General features: G+C 42.2%; 1 protein-coding gene across 1 annotated transcript; it reads left to right on the top strand.

Annotated features, from left to right (window-relative positions):
* Nucleotides 1-5,957: 5,957 nt before the first annotated feature.
* BCIN_15g01160 (hypothetical protein) lies at nt 5,958-12,387 on the top strand. The gene is made up of 8 exons (XM_024697405.1): nt 5,958-6,538; nt 6,632-7,358; nt 7,558-8,003; nt 8,104-8,191; nt 8,283-8,349; nt 8,630-9,429; nt 9,518-9,859; nt 9,915-12,387. The coding sequence occupies exons 5-8, from the start codon at nt 8,325-8,327 to the stop codon at nt 11,556-11,558; spliced, it is 2,811 nt and encodes a 936-aa protein (XP_024553220.1). The 5' UTR covers nt 5,958-6,538; nt 6,632-7,358; nt 7,558-8,003; nt 8,104-8,191; nt 8,283-8,324; the 3' UTR covers nt 11,559-12,387.
* Nucleotides 12,388-12,663: the final 276 nt, after the last annotated feature.

Below are 12,663 nucleotides of genomic sequence, written 5' to 3'. Positions count from 1 at the left end.
CTAAACCCTCACCCGTTCATCGCGACCCATCTACCCCATGTAATGCAAGAATGTCATTCCACCCCATCATTTATTAGCCTATGCACCCCAGATCACAATATCATCTCCACACATGCCACATGCCCACATGTCACATATACCCTACTGAAAATGAGAACGAGACCCAAATTTTCAGGATGGGTGTGTGGTGTGGTGTGTGCTGGGTGGTGGTGGTATTCAATGAGTTTCGGGATTTAGGACCGTAGGATCGGTTTCCTTTTTCTCCTTGGGTTTGGATCCTGGGTTTGGGTGGATTTCGGATGGTTGGATCTTGGTGGTTTGGATTTGTTTGTGCGTTTGCTCACCTCCTTGATTTGTTATGGTGCGTGTGTGCGTGTGTGCTTGTTTTTTTTTTTTTTTTTTTTTTTTTTTGATTAAATCTAGGGAAGAGGAGGGAAAGAAGAAAGGTGTAGAGAATTTGGATAGGGATTTGTTTACCCGTGATTTTAGCATAAAGTGCGGGAATTGGATTGGATTGGAATAGAATGGAATTGGTATTGAGAGTTGGGATTTGTGTATTTAGCAGATTAAAGTCTGTTGGTAGATTGGAGATGATTTTCTGGGGTACATGGCACATGGAAGATGGTAGGTTGGTGGGTGGATGGATTGATTGGATTTTGTGGGAGGGGGAGGGGATACGGTTTTGGGTTTGCGGGGCTGTGGATGGGGGAGGGGGGAAGGGGGAGAATAGGAAAAGGGGGATAGATTTGGTGGCAGAAGATGGGGATGGGGATGGGATGGATTGAAATTGTAAAATTGTATGAGGGGGTGGTGTGAGGTTTAAGAGGGAAGTGTGGTTGGTATATTCATTATCGATAATTGTAAGATTGTTTGTATAACATCTAGATGAATAAATGAATGGAAATGAAACATGAATACTAGTAGATAGTACCTAACTAGAAAGTTCTAGGAGATGGCAAGAATGTGCAATCGGTATACCTAAGTATCAAACAAGACTTCTTTTACAAGAACTTGCATCACATCTTCTATCTTCAGCGTGATGTGATCTTCGCTCACTACCTACCATTGTGTATACATCTACAGCTACATCTGCGTCTGCGTCTCTACAAGATCTAGATCTCGATGCATCATCATCATAGTGACATAATATGAACACGTCAAAAGGTATGCGCGCTGTAGTGATGAAACGAACTTTCCTAACGTTTTCAAACGAGGTTGCAAGTTCGCTCTTAGACATTCTAAACTTTTCATCGATAGTAACGGCCTGGATGATGAACTCATCAACTGTTCTGTTCTTCTTCTTGATACTTGTTTTGCTCTGCAAGAGTGACTTTTGCTTTGATATGTTTGGTCTCGAGATTAGTTCAATCGTAGGAGATGGAGAGAATGAGTGTATTCCCCAATCTTCTTTTCCCGAACAAATTACTTTGGAAATTTTTGGATTTTATCACTTGGTTGTCTGTTTGGGCGATGCGAGTGCTTTTGGCACAGTAATTGCGCTGCCATATATACTCAGTGAATTGCTCGGTATCAGGAATCCTCAATAATCGTAGTATTCTTCTCTTGAAGAGTAAAACTTACTTCTTACTACCATGATGGAGTTCTACTTCCAAGGATAGGACTGATCTCGTCTATAGTGCTTCGTGTGTTCTCCTGAAGAGATGTTCCATGCTATAATCCTTCTCAGACGACTAGATCCTCACTATGGAGAATCCTAATGCGAGAGAAAACCTCAAGAACTAGTACTCATTATCTAGAGTTTCTGATACCTCGAAAGGACCCTTGAACACCACGCAGCTTAGTTTAAACTCCCATCACATTATCTTGCCAATCAACCAACAGTCGCATCCTCTTCGTAACTGGCTCTAACAGTCCTCTCGTCATTTCTCATCTCGTCTACCATCCGAGCCACAGTGTTTTCCTTATCACACGCACCATAAGCATTTCCAACGCAAGAAACATCAATTAGTTCAGAAATACACCTCGATCATCAGCTCTCCTGCACTCCCAAGACTTCTCTAACCCCGTCGTCAAAATACCAAGTACCCTTTACTCGAAGTTCTCACCATCACTTTACTTAACAACCCCTTCTCATTATATCCTTCCTATGCACCTCAAATAATGCACTATCTAAACGATCACACACAAGCACCTACTAATCAGACCTAGAAAAAATCCAATCCCATCACCAAGAAGTATTTCTACTCATCAGTCCTTAAGCCTTTGCCGACAAAAACACTGCTTACACATAGGGCTGAGATATTTGCCATTTACATACAAGTGAGCCATCATCAGCGCTTATTGTCTAATTTTTCTCTGCTTGCGAACTTTAGGTAAGTTGAAGTAATGAGATAGGTAAAATGCGGGACCGATTTAAATGAGAAGTCGAGTACTTGGTATTCTCTTTGAGAAGAGGACCGAAAAAAAAGAAAAATATCCCCTAAAAAACAGAGGAGGAAATATAAGCAGTAGAACTCACTCTCAGTAACAAAGACCATTATTCAACCCAAGCAGAATACATACTAAGTATCTAGCTATAAACATCCAGCCCTTCAGAAATCATCTTAACACCCAACAAAACAATCCCACACAAGCCAACTCGTCTATGGCTAACAACGTCAAAAGTGTGCTTAGTTTCCAGAATACAAATTCTCACGTCACCATAATCTGCATGAGTACCATTGCCTCAATGATACCCAACGGCGTCAAGCTGGGTGTTGAGAAATTCGCCAAATTCTAACCCCAATCAAGTCTTGACGGATTGGCAGCCCTACAAAACGCTACTCAAGCCAATCGAGACACAGTTTCGCAGGCGGCAGATGCAGCACGCATAGGTGCGCAAATGCTGCCCATGAAAGCCAGCGACGTTGAATTCTCCCTCTCGGCTCTGGTGGAGATAGATGATAGTTCGAACAAGGTTATCGATATCAATTCTATGATGATTGCACTTGAAGATCATCTCAAGAAAGCTGCAGAAGGTACTTCTGGTGTTCCGATCAATTACTACTTGAAAGATATTTCAAAGAGTATGTTTGCCGAAATGTGGGTGGCTAAATACGAATCCTGGTAAGTATATGGCTATTTCATATGATGTCCATCATCGGGATCTTTGGGTGCTTTGGCAACAGGAGGAAGCTCCGCTGGACATAGTTCTGCTCCAGCGGCGGAGTAGGTCTGTGGAAGTTGAGATTGTTGAATAGTAAAAAAATTGGGCTGGGTGTCTTGGCATGACATCAAAGACATGTGTAATGGTTCAAGAAGATAGAAATGATAGAAATCATCTGGCAATTTAATCCATTATCAGAAGAAGTTGTCAATGATCATAAATATTTATCTCCGTTTTTATATATACATATATATAGATATAGATATTCAATCAAGATCCATCCGTGATATCCCGCTAACCTGATTGACAAGTAATCTTACTTCCAAAGGAGAAAAAGAAACACAATTTGGAAATTTTTTGTCATCACTACCTGCACCCACTTTCCAGTCTTGCGGAATGAAAAGGCTCTGTCTTGATATCTAGTATGTGCATTAGTACAAGTAGTATAGTCAGAGTATCCACTTAGTGCTGATTCTGGTTGTTGATCAATCTATGGGAAGATAAAAACAAAAGAGGGCTGACAATGAGAAGTGATGAGGATGAATATCTCACTTTTTGATTTTTATTGGATCTGGTGGAATGGGCCGTCGGTGAGGGTTTAGAATAAGAGCTTTCTTGGTTTAATCTTTTGGTTTCGGTAATGTTACAAAGAAGAGTGTAGAAAGAATGCAAGCAATAAATAAGCCAGTGTGATTATCGAACTTTATGCTTATGAATAAATGATTTTACAATGTCACTTCGATAAAATGTGTTTGTTAAATGGTTGCTGCAGAGATTGAAAATATAATTCTAGCCCTCATTTTAACAGAATTATCGCAACTTTCTCAGCCATTAATTGAGCCTCTTGGAACACAATCGAAGGATTCTTAAGCAACACAGCTTAAGAAACAAAAGAGCTCAAATATCCAAGCAAACCATGCTTTGCCTCAAAAAGACAACTCATGTGTGCATTTTTATATGCAACTTAGTTAATTTGGCAAAGACTCCCATTCGGACTCCAGGCAATCTTTGTTCTGTCTCATTGAAATCAAGGAAACTTGCCTTGGTATCTTTATCAATGTAATTGATCTGAATCTGTAATTCGGATACACTAAGGTAGGTGATAATTGTCATCAAAATGATACGTCATCACTTGCTCAAGTAATGTTCATGAATGGACATGGAAATGATGGAACCACCTCTGCCCTATGATGTGTGAAACTTTCCACGGCTACCTGAAACATTGTGCAATAAGTACTTGTGGAAATCATAGTCCATGAAATAGTATGAGGCTGCTCTGGCACACGATTGATGCCGGGTTATTGCATGTGCCTACGTTCTGGTTCAAGAGCCCGATAGACGGCTGGCTGCATGGACTAGATGGAGAAGTATCGTATTTTCAGATAAGATGAGTTGTACAAATGATGGGCGATCATCGGAGGGCTGAGAAACAGATGTTGAAAGGGCAGATATTTGTGTGAGCCCTATGGTGGAAGTACAAACACAAGGTGGGCTCGTTTGATATGCAGTGGATCTTCTGCTTGAGTTCCTACAGCATATGAGCATGACCACAGAGAGGAGGATTTGCTGTGGTGCCAGCTGACAAAAAGAGAAGTGCTAATGAAAGAAGAGCAGAGAATGAAAGGGCTGCTTTGAGAGAAACATGGCACTGAAACAGTTCTTGGTCAAAGCAAGCTGTTGATTCGGTGACCTCCGAAATAGCGTCGAGCAAAACTTTCCTCGGAAGATTTTTCATCTTGAACAACACAACGTCCGTTCCGTTCCATGGAATACTCGATATCAAAACGCAGATTATGCACCAATTGATATTGTACAGTATCCGGCGCAAGGCGACATGCCTGATGCTAATGAGAAGGGCAAGGATGCGTTTATCAATTCCGAAAGAATGTACGAGCCAGACATTGGAGCCGTCAAAAACCCACATATTGAAATGCTTCGCAATCTTGATGATAGTCAAAATGTGAGATGTCAAGCTGCCATGAGACATGGATACATATTAGGAAACGATTAATAACCGCGGGCTGAGCAGACGGACAGACAGAAAAATGTACACACAACGATAGAGAGCTGTTCACGCAAGAAAGAACGAACGATCGAGTCCACTCCAACGGATGGCATATGGATGAAAGCATCCATAGAAAACGTTGTACAGAAGGAGCGGTGGAAGCTGGACGTTGAGGTTATTTCAACAGGCACATTATCGTAAAATGGAAGCTGCAGATCCGACCATGCCAAGACACCAAAACATCATTTTGTACCACCTTTTCCTCATTCATGGATCATTTTTTGTCCCTTTCAGCTGTCAATATAGTCGGGTGTCATGATTGGAACAAATGAAGATTTTATGGAAAGTCTCCATTGATAAACGGATTTCATTGGTTTCTAACGATCAATAATTATAATTAGAACTGATTAGCCAGCTGTCTAATTAAGCACGGTAATTAGAACGGCCACCTGGTGGACCTACCGAGCAGGTTTTGAACATCCGTTTAAACCTGTCACCAAATCTAATCTTCTCCCCTTCCCTTCGCTCTTATCAGCAAAGGCCTACCTAGGCAGGCAGGCAGGTAGGTAGAGCAAAGCTCATACCCACGTCAAGCGTACCAGGTATCCTGAGACATCTTTCTCCCAAATCAATAGTAGGTAGTCCGAGCTGCAATTTGTGTATAGATGTGGGTGGCATGCGGTATGGGGATGGTGGAGAATGATCCGCGAGGCAAGGGATGCAAAAAGAGTATGCACTCAACTCCAGTCTCACTATGTGGACATACACTCCTCTCAGCGAAGTCGTCTCTTCCTTATATACCTACAGGACTAATAATACTCTTGATCGCATTGACAGAAAAGGCTTGGGCCAGGGAAATGGGGACGAAACAATAGCTGATCGAAGTACCATGAAATTTAAGGTTTTCTGCCGATTCTAATCTGGCGCGGATGCAGATGCGGATGCGGGTGTTGACGCTGACGCTGTTGCTAAGGATATATTGCCGTCTCGACTCCCAGATGAAGAAGTCACGATGATATGGGTTCCTTCCTTTTACCAACCATAAGAATTGCAAAGTAAACAAAGACCAAGCCTTTACATTCACACAACCTAGTATTCTCGGCGTTATTCATGAAATAGACGCAGAAAGAAAGAAGTCTTACTTGCTCGGAGTTCTCAATCATCATATGCATTCGCTCTCGTGCTCGTTTGCTTCTTCCGTTTCCCCTTCATCAACATTTCATCCCGCCAAAATTCTAGACTTCTCTCCTTTCACACATTCGTTTCAATATCCTAAACCTCTATCTACATTTGAATCTTATCAAAAAGAACTTCATCTTGGTACCCGGATACTCTAATGCTTCGAGACTTCGACGTTCAAGCCAACTTTATATCCATCGTTTCATAGAATTCCCTTCGAACCCACGTACGAGTACTTGTACCATCTTGTATGCACAACATTTCCATAACCCCACGTTACTCAGAATCACCCCTCAGAGTTCTTCCCACATTACACTGCTGGTACTAAATACATTATGCAGCAATAAATAGCGGCCGGCAAACTCTTCAAGAACCCAAGTAGCACTGCAGTCAGATTCTCGAGTTAGGAAACAGACGGCGTTACATAAGATTGGACTCTTTGAACTCCCAAAAAAGCACCATACTGTTCCATTTTGCTTATTCTAAGATAAGGATTACGGACTTGCGTTTCCCCTGCATTTAATTCAGCAGCATTGGAATAGGGCCTGATCGACATTGGTACTGAACATCGATCTCTTGTCGAGATACTTGAAGGATCACGGTTGTTACTCGGAGCCTCGTCAGAACTATTGGAGCCCTTTCCGATTTCCTGAGTCGATATTGAAGAGACATAAATCTTCCTTCTCTACAGACGATCGTGTCAAATGCTTAGATTGACTTGACTTGTGGTCCGAGAGATTAGGCGTATCTAGGAGTATCTGCTTTCTCTCCTCAATGGTGACTGAGAAAGGTTGTAAATCCACGAATTTGAAAGTTCAACACAATCAACTGGACCGATTGGGTGTTTTAAGTGAAGAGTGAATCATTTGTTAACAAAATTGTCAACAAGCCCGGCCTTGAAGATTCTCCGAGCCGAATTGTTCTCCTACTCTTCAGACGGAAAAACTACTGTAGCAACCCTGCTTGCTGCTTGTCTCAACTTGAAGATTTTACAAAAGACTCCCCAAAGGAACTATGGCATGAAAGATTGTTGATAACGTGTTCTTTGAAGAACCGAGCCCGCTCATAGTAAGTATTCCTTGAAGTGTTCGTACTCCCTACTCCCTCTCCATCGTGCAGATGAGTTTGAATGTGCCGCCTTCATTATCATCGCTTCTTTGATTCTTCTCAAAGAACAGTCAAAAGACACTTCACTCATCCTATCTTCTGTCTTTGGAGGATACGTCCTGTTACAACATGTCCAAATTTATTGCTAACATAATTTCAGACTCTTGTTCCTTGACTTGATCACGGTACCTGATCTATGATTCCTCTCTCAGTCGATTCCCACCTAGAGTAATTCACTCTTGAAGAACAGATCTTGACAAACAGAGACTTTGAGCAAAAGCTAAGCCATTCATCAGATATTCCAATAGGAACATTCCGAGATTCACTTTCTCTCCCCACTAGCGTCGAACTCCTCTTCTTCAACAATTTGAACTTCTCAATTTCGAATTCCAAACTTCGATCTTCCACTTTCTACCACACAACTATCTTACAGCTTACGAGAATCAACTATTAATTCGACCAGATCCTGAGTGATAGCATGGAATGATTCTAGTAGTTCATTTATTACAACATTGAACTATAATTTTGTACTATTCTCTTGAATTTATCAAGTCAAAGCTATTCGAGGGCCCCTCGAGTTGCGCCTTGTCTTCAAGAACTGAAACTGTGAGTTACATTTCACTATAATCACAGTAATCTTTCCAGGAAATAAAAAGCATGCACAAGAAGTATTTTTGATACTAATCTCTTTGATTTACTTTGGTAGACCTACTAGAATCTACCGTCCCTGGCATCATCAAGTCTCAAACAACTTCCTACAAGCTCCCACCAAAACGACAAGTTCCAGAACTACTGTAAGTTTATATATCAAATGGAACATGCTCTTATCACTTGATGTCTGCAGCATATACGTTGTCGCTTGACAAGATAGCTAACACTCTGCAGATTCCCCACTCACAGCAAAAGTTAATTTGAAAATCCGTCAAGATGTTAGGAGTTGGACCAATGACATGTGAGTTTATTGTTTTGTTATATTATGCTTTGTGGCATCTACAGTCACTTGCTACATGGTTCTGCTTGACGCCCAGTCATAATGTTGCTTCACTTTTCACAATTCTGATCACCATCATGTCCCGAGCACCACAACACTCTCAAATTCCATACTCGAGCATAACCTCATCATAGAACGATAAACCCTCCCTTATCAAAACCACTTACTTTTCTCGTTTTCTCATCCTCTCCCTGTTCTCTGAAAATATTCCCCGAAGTTGTTCGAATTTTAACTCCAACAGACCAAGCACCACCAAAACCAAAAAAGCCGAAGTCTCATACAAGAGGTGCAACAATACCAGGAGCTTCAACACAAAGTTTCATACCTATCCCATCGACACCGGGCTTATCATCAAACTTATTCAGTGGATATGCCAATGCACAAGTTCAACAATCTTCTCAGACTCCTCCACTACCCTCAACCCCATCACTGCAAACAACAGGCTCATTCGACAGTAGTAATTACCGCACTGGTCTCAGTGATACTTCCACTGGTACAAAGAAGTCTGGTGGTTTCTTTCGACTATTTAAGAAGGATTCAAGATCTGATGGTACAAGAAGTATTGAGGATCTTCCCAGTCGAGGAAAGGCCTTGTATAATCGCAGTGAAGATCCTTCTCCACTAGCCATAGACCCTGAGCCATTCGATCCAATCGATGAAATGGGTGTCTTGCCAACACCAGATTTCATTCGTCCCCTGCCAGGCCAAAGGCTCACTCCTCGAAGAGAGCCAAATGCACTTTATAAGATGACATTGAATCCCCTTGCAAATACACAAATTGGAAGAGCCAGAGCTAGGGCTGCGGCTAGATTGACTGAGTCAATTTCTGAAGTTTCAGAGTCTGATTGGCAAACTACCAATGCTGGTGATGAGGAAGAGTCGGCGATAGCTGATTCATCATCATTCTACGATGAAACTTCTCGTGAGTTCAATGTGATGAACCTTAAAGAACAACAGGAATTTGTTGCCATAGCATCAGCGCCAACTGGTGACGATGCTGCAATCGCTGAATGGATCAACTATCTTAAGTCATACTCTAGCGTAAGAAATCAATTTCACTCATCTGACTTGTAAATCATTGAGGGCTACCCTTCACACCTTAATTTGGATCGAGCTAACCTATTCGTAGGGTTCTTTCAATGTCTCAAAGCCTCCATTTCCACCCCCACGTAACGCAAAGTATGATTTTCTGCCTGCCATATATCCACATGACGAAGGAACAAGAATTGCAAAGCACCATACCATAAACGTGCCCTGGACTCCAGAATTAGGTGGGAAGACTATTGCTTTGATGGAAGCAGCAGCAAAACGATTTCGCCTCAATAATGCTTCTCTCAGTATCTTTGATGAACGTCATGAGATATTGAAAGTTGAAGTTGGGTATAATCTCATGACGCTGGAGCGCACCACAAGCATTTCAGCCCATGCTCTCTATTCAGAGGACGTCTTCGTCATCTTGGACACACATCGGGTTTGTTACTCTAATTTTTTGTTACACATCAACCCTAATGCTAACAATGGTTTAGGATTGGCGTTTTGCGAGAAGTCCATGGGTCACTGGTCCACCTCATATCCGTTTTTTTGCCGGAGCACCTCTGATCTCGGACTCTGGTGAAATCATTGGAGTCTTTTCGATTTTTAGCAAAAACCCTAGAAATGAGTTCGCTCGAGGAGACCGAAAAGAGCTGGCTGAATTTGCAGCTATTTCTGTCAAGGATATCTGTCTACATAGTGAACGTGCGACTGACCCAGACTTGCGTCGTTCTCCTGTTGCACCATCACCGAGGGATACAAAAATTAACTTGCTTCCAAATCCACTTCAACTCCAGAAGCAACTGTCTCCTCTGGTCGCTCATCCTGCTTACTTCCCCATGGGACTTCAATTTCAACAACCAAATCCTTTGGCAAAGCAAACAGATTCTTTGAGAGAGGGTGAGAATGTTTCAGGGAAGGTATCTCCTGAATCCTCGATTCGCGATTCTGAAATACTTTACATGGCCGTTCCAGGACATTACCGAAGCATCTCTGCGGAGTCCTCATTTCTTTCCCAGAATTCGCCAGAAGCTTTCCGCCAGTATCTGACTCCTACCCTACCCCAAAATTTCCCAGGTTCGGAGGACCCTGAAAGTCGCCCCTACTCGACAAGCGATCTGACATCAATGGATTTGCCGCGAAAAAACACTCCAAATGATACTTTCTACTCTGAAGATAGTTACAGTCACCAATTTGACCTTGATGGACCAGCAACTCCCAAACAGCAGAAGTTTGTCTTTCCAAATACAATCTACCGTAATGTTGGTCCATCAACCAGCGGAATCTCCTTGAACAATAGTTTTGGCCGCTTGTATATGGAAGGTGATAGCATATTAGGAAGTACGTATCAACAGGAGCTATCGGAGCCGGAGGTTGCAACGCCAAGCACCTTGCTCTCTAGACCATTTTCATCAATGAGTTCAACATCGATTGGAACCACCCTTTCCAGCCGAATTGGTGGACCCAATCAAGGTGATGAGAATGCTCCTCCCAACGCCCCTTGGTCAAATATGGCAGAAGCAGCTTTCTCATGCTCCTTCAGTGGCAGGCAATTTGGGTTTGATCAAGTATATGCTGTTCAAGTTGATTGTCCGTATCCTGGTATTTCGGATCGAGACTTGCTGGGACCGAATGGTCTTAAATTAAAAATCTTGGCATCTTATGGTCTTCCTTACGGCTATGAGTCTGAGCTTAACAACAATTTGTCTTTGAAGACAGCTTTCTTGAACGGCTTGCGCACCAACGAGTCACGCTATACCTGGACCCCAGACGAGGCACCACAAACACAAGAAGAGGGAGCTCAATTAAAGTTCGGTATTTTAATGCCACTTTGCCCCGTTGACCAGACCAGATCTCGTGATCATGGTATAGTTTACGCCATGTTTAGGAAGGCGAATGCGTCGTCACACAACAATCTTCAGCCAGATGAGGTAGATACACATGGATTAGACCTTGCAGCTATTTCAATGACAGTTCTCCTCTTTAATCTTGATATTACGGATGTTGAAACCCAATTGCTTGCGAAGCAGAAGGCACCAAGACAGGGTACTCCAACAATCATCGGTGCTACTGAAGTTGGCCAGATCTACTATAGTAGACGCTCAACTTCGAATTACAGCAAGCATTCCTCTTTTTGATCTGGTTAATCTCTTGAGAAATGCTTCCAGGATTACAAAAACCTTGTTTTCATTTGATCTGATCTTCATTGATTGGCCACTCGGTGTTCACAATGTTCAAAGGAATCGCTGGCTCACTTTCTTAGCCGGTTTTACGATTAAAAAATTACTTACATTTCGATTTCACATATTTTCAAATGGACATCACATTTACTGTCTTTATTGCAAATGCATACGGTCTCTCTTACAGATTTCTTTTTTTTTTTTCAAAAGCCTGTTTTTAATTTATGAGTATCCACGACGGCGTTGTTGTTTTTATGGAAGGGTGGGCAATTCGGAGAAAAAGGGCAAATAGATGATTTGATTGGCAGCCAAATTGAATCTAACCAGCTCGGAACAAAGCCAACTCGAAATGGAGTGAGGAGGAAAGGGTGAATATGATCCAAAAAGACACCAAGGTCGGCGTTGTGGGAAGTGAATGAAGGAGTGGATGGGAATTTAAATATGGTACCTATTGCAGGCTGCTAGGCAATTGATGTGGTGGTAATTACAGGTATGACGGAACTCGACAAAAGCAGCTACAATGGTCTCGAAAATGGTTGGCAAGATTTGCTGATCTACTTACTTTATTTTACATCTCCATTGCTTGATATGGATTGATGCATGCATGAAACCTCGAAGCCGGATGGATCGTCTGCTCTTGTCATTCACTAAGCACGTTCTTCGCATTGAAGCTGATGAATGGCAGTCATTGGCGGATGTGCTTTGCATGTGGATTGTTATATGACATGGTGGATGAGTGGGCTATTTGCCAGTTGTAAGGTAGATAAGAGAGAATCAACGGAAATGAAAAGTTAATTTATTTAAAATGAATACACAAATGAGTGAATGAATGAATGACTGTGAACTTCGATTTGCTACCTATGCTATGCGATTTGTACGATATGCCCTCTTCGTTTTCCCTCTCGATTATTGTCTTTTCTTGCTCTGCCTTGCCCTGCTAAAGTCTACCCGTTTCCTTTCCTTTCCATTCACCCCTCTTCCTAACCTCTCCCTTCCTTCCTTCATGACTAGATACTCTCATACTACCCTCTCCACAGCACAAGGGAGAAGAGAAATTAGAAGG

Source organism: Botrytis cinerea, chromosome 15 (assembly GCF_000143535.2).
Source record: "Botrytis cinerea B05.10 chromosome 15, complete sequence".
Classification (NCBI taxonomy): domain Eukaryota; kingdom Fungi; phylum Ascomycota; class Leotiomycetes; order Helotiales; family Sclerotiniaceae; genus Botrytis; species Botrytis cinerea.
The sequence above is the reverse complement of the archived record's forward strand: the minus strand, read 5'-3'. Positions and strand labels throughout refer to the sequence as shown.

Coding starts and splice junctions, on each gene's coding strand:
- BCIN_15g01160 (XM_024697405.1), top strand. CDS start 8,325: ATGTTAGGAGTTGGACCAATGACAT. Junction 8,350..8,629: donor AGGAGTTGGACCAATGACAT/GTGAGTTTATTG, acceptor TAACTCCAACAG/ACCAAGCACCACCAAAACCA. Junction 9,860..9,914: donor TCATCTTGGACACACATCGG/GTTTGTTACTCT, acceptor ACAATGGTTTAG/GATTGGCGTTTTGCGAGAAG.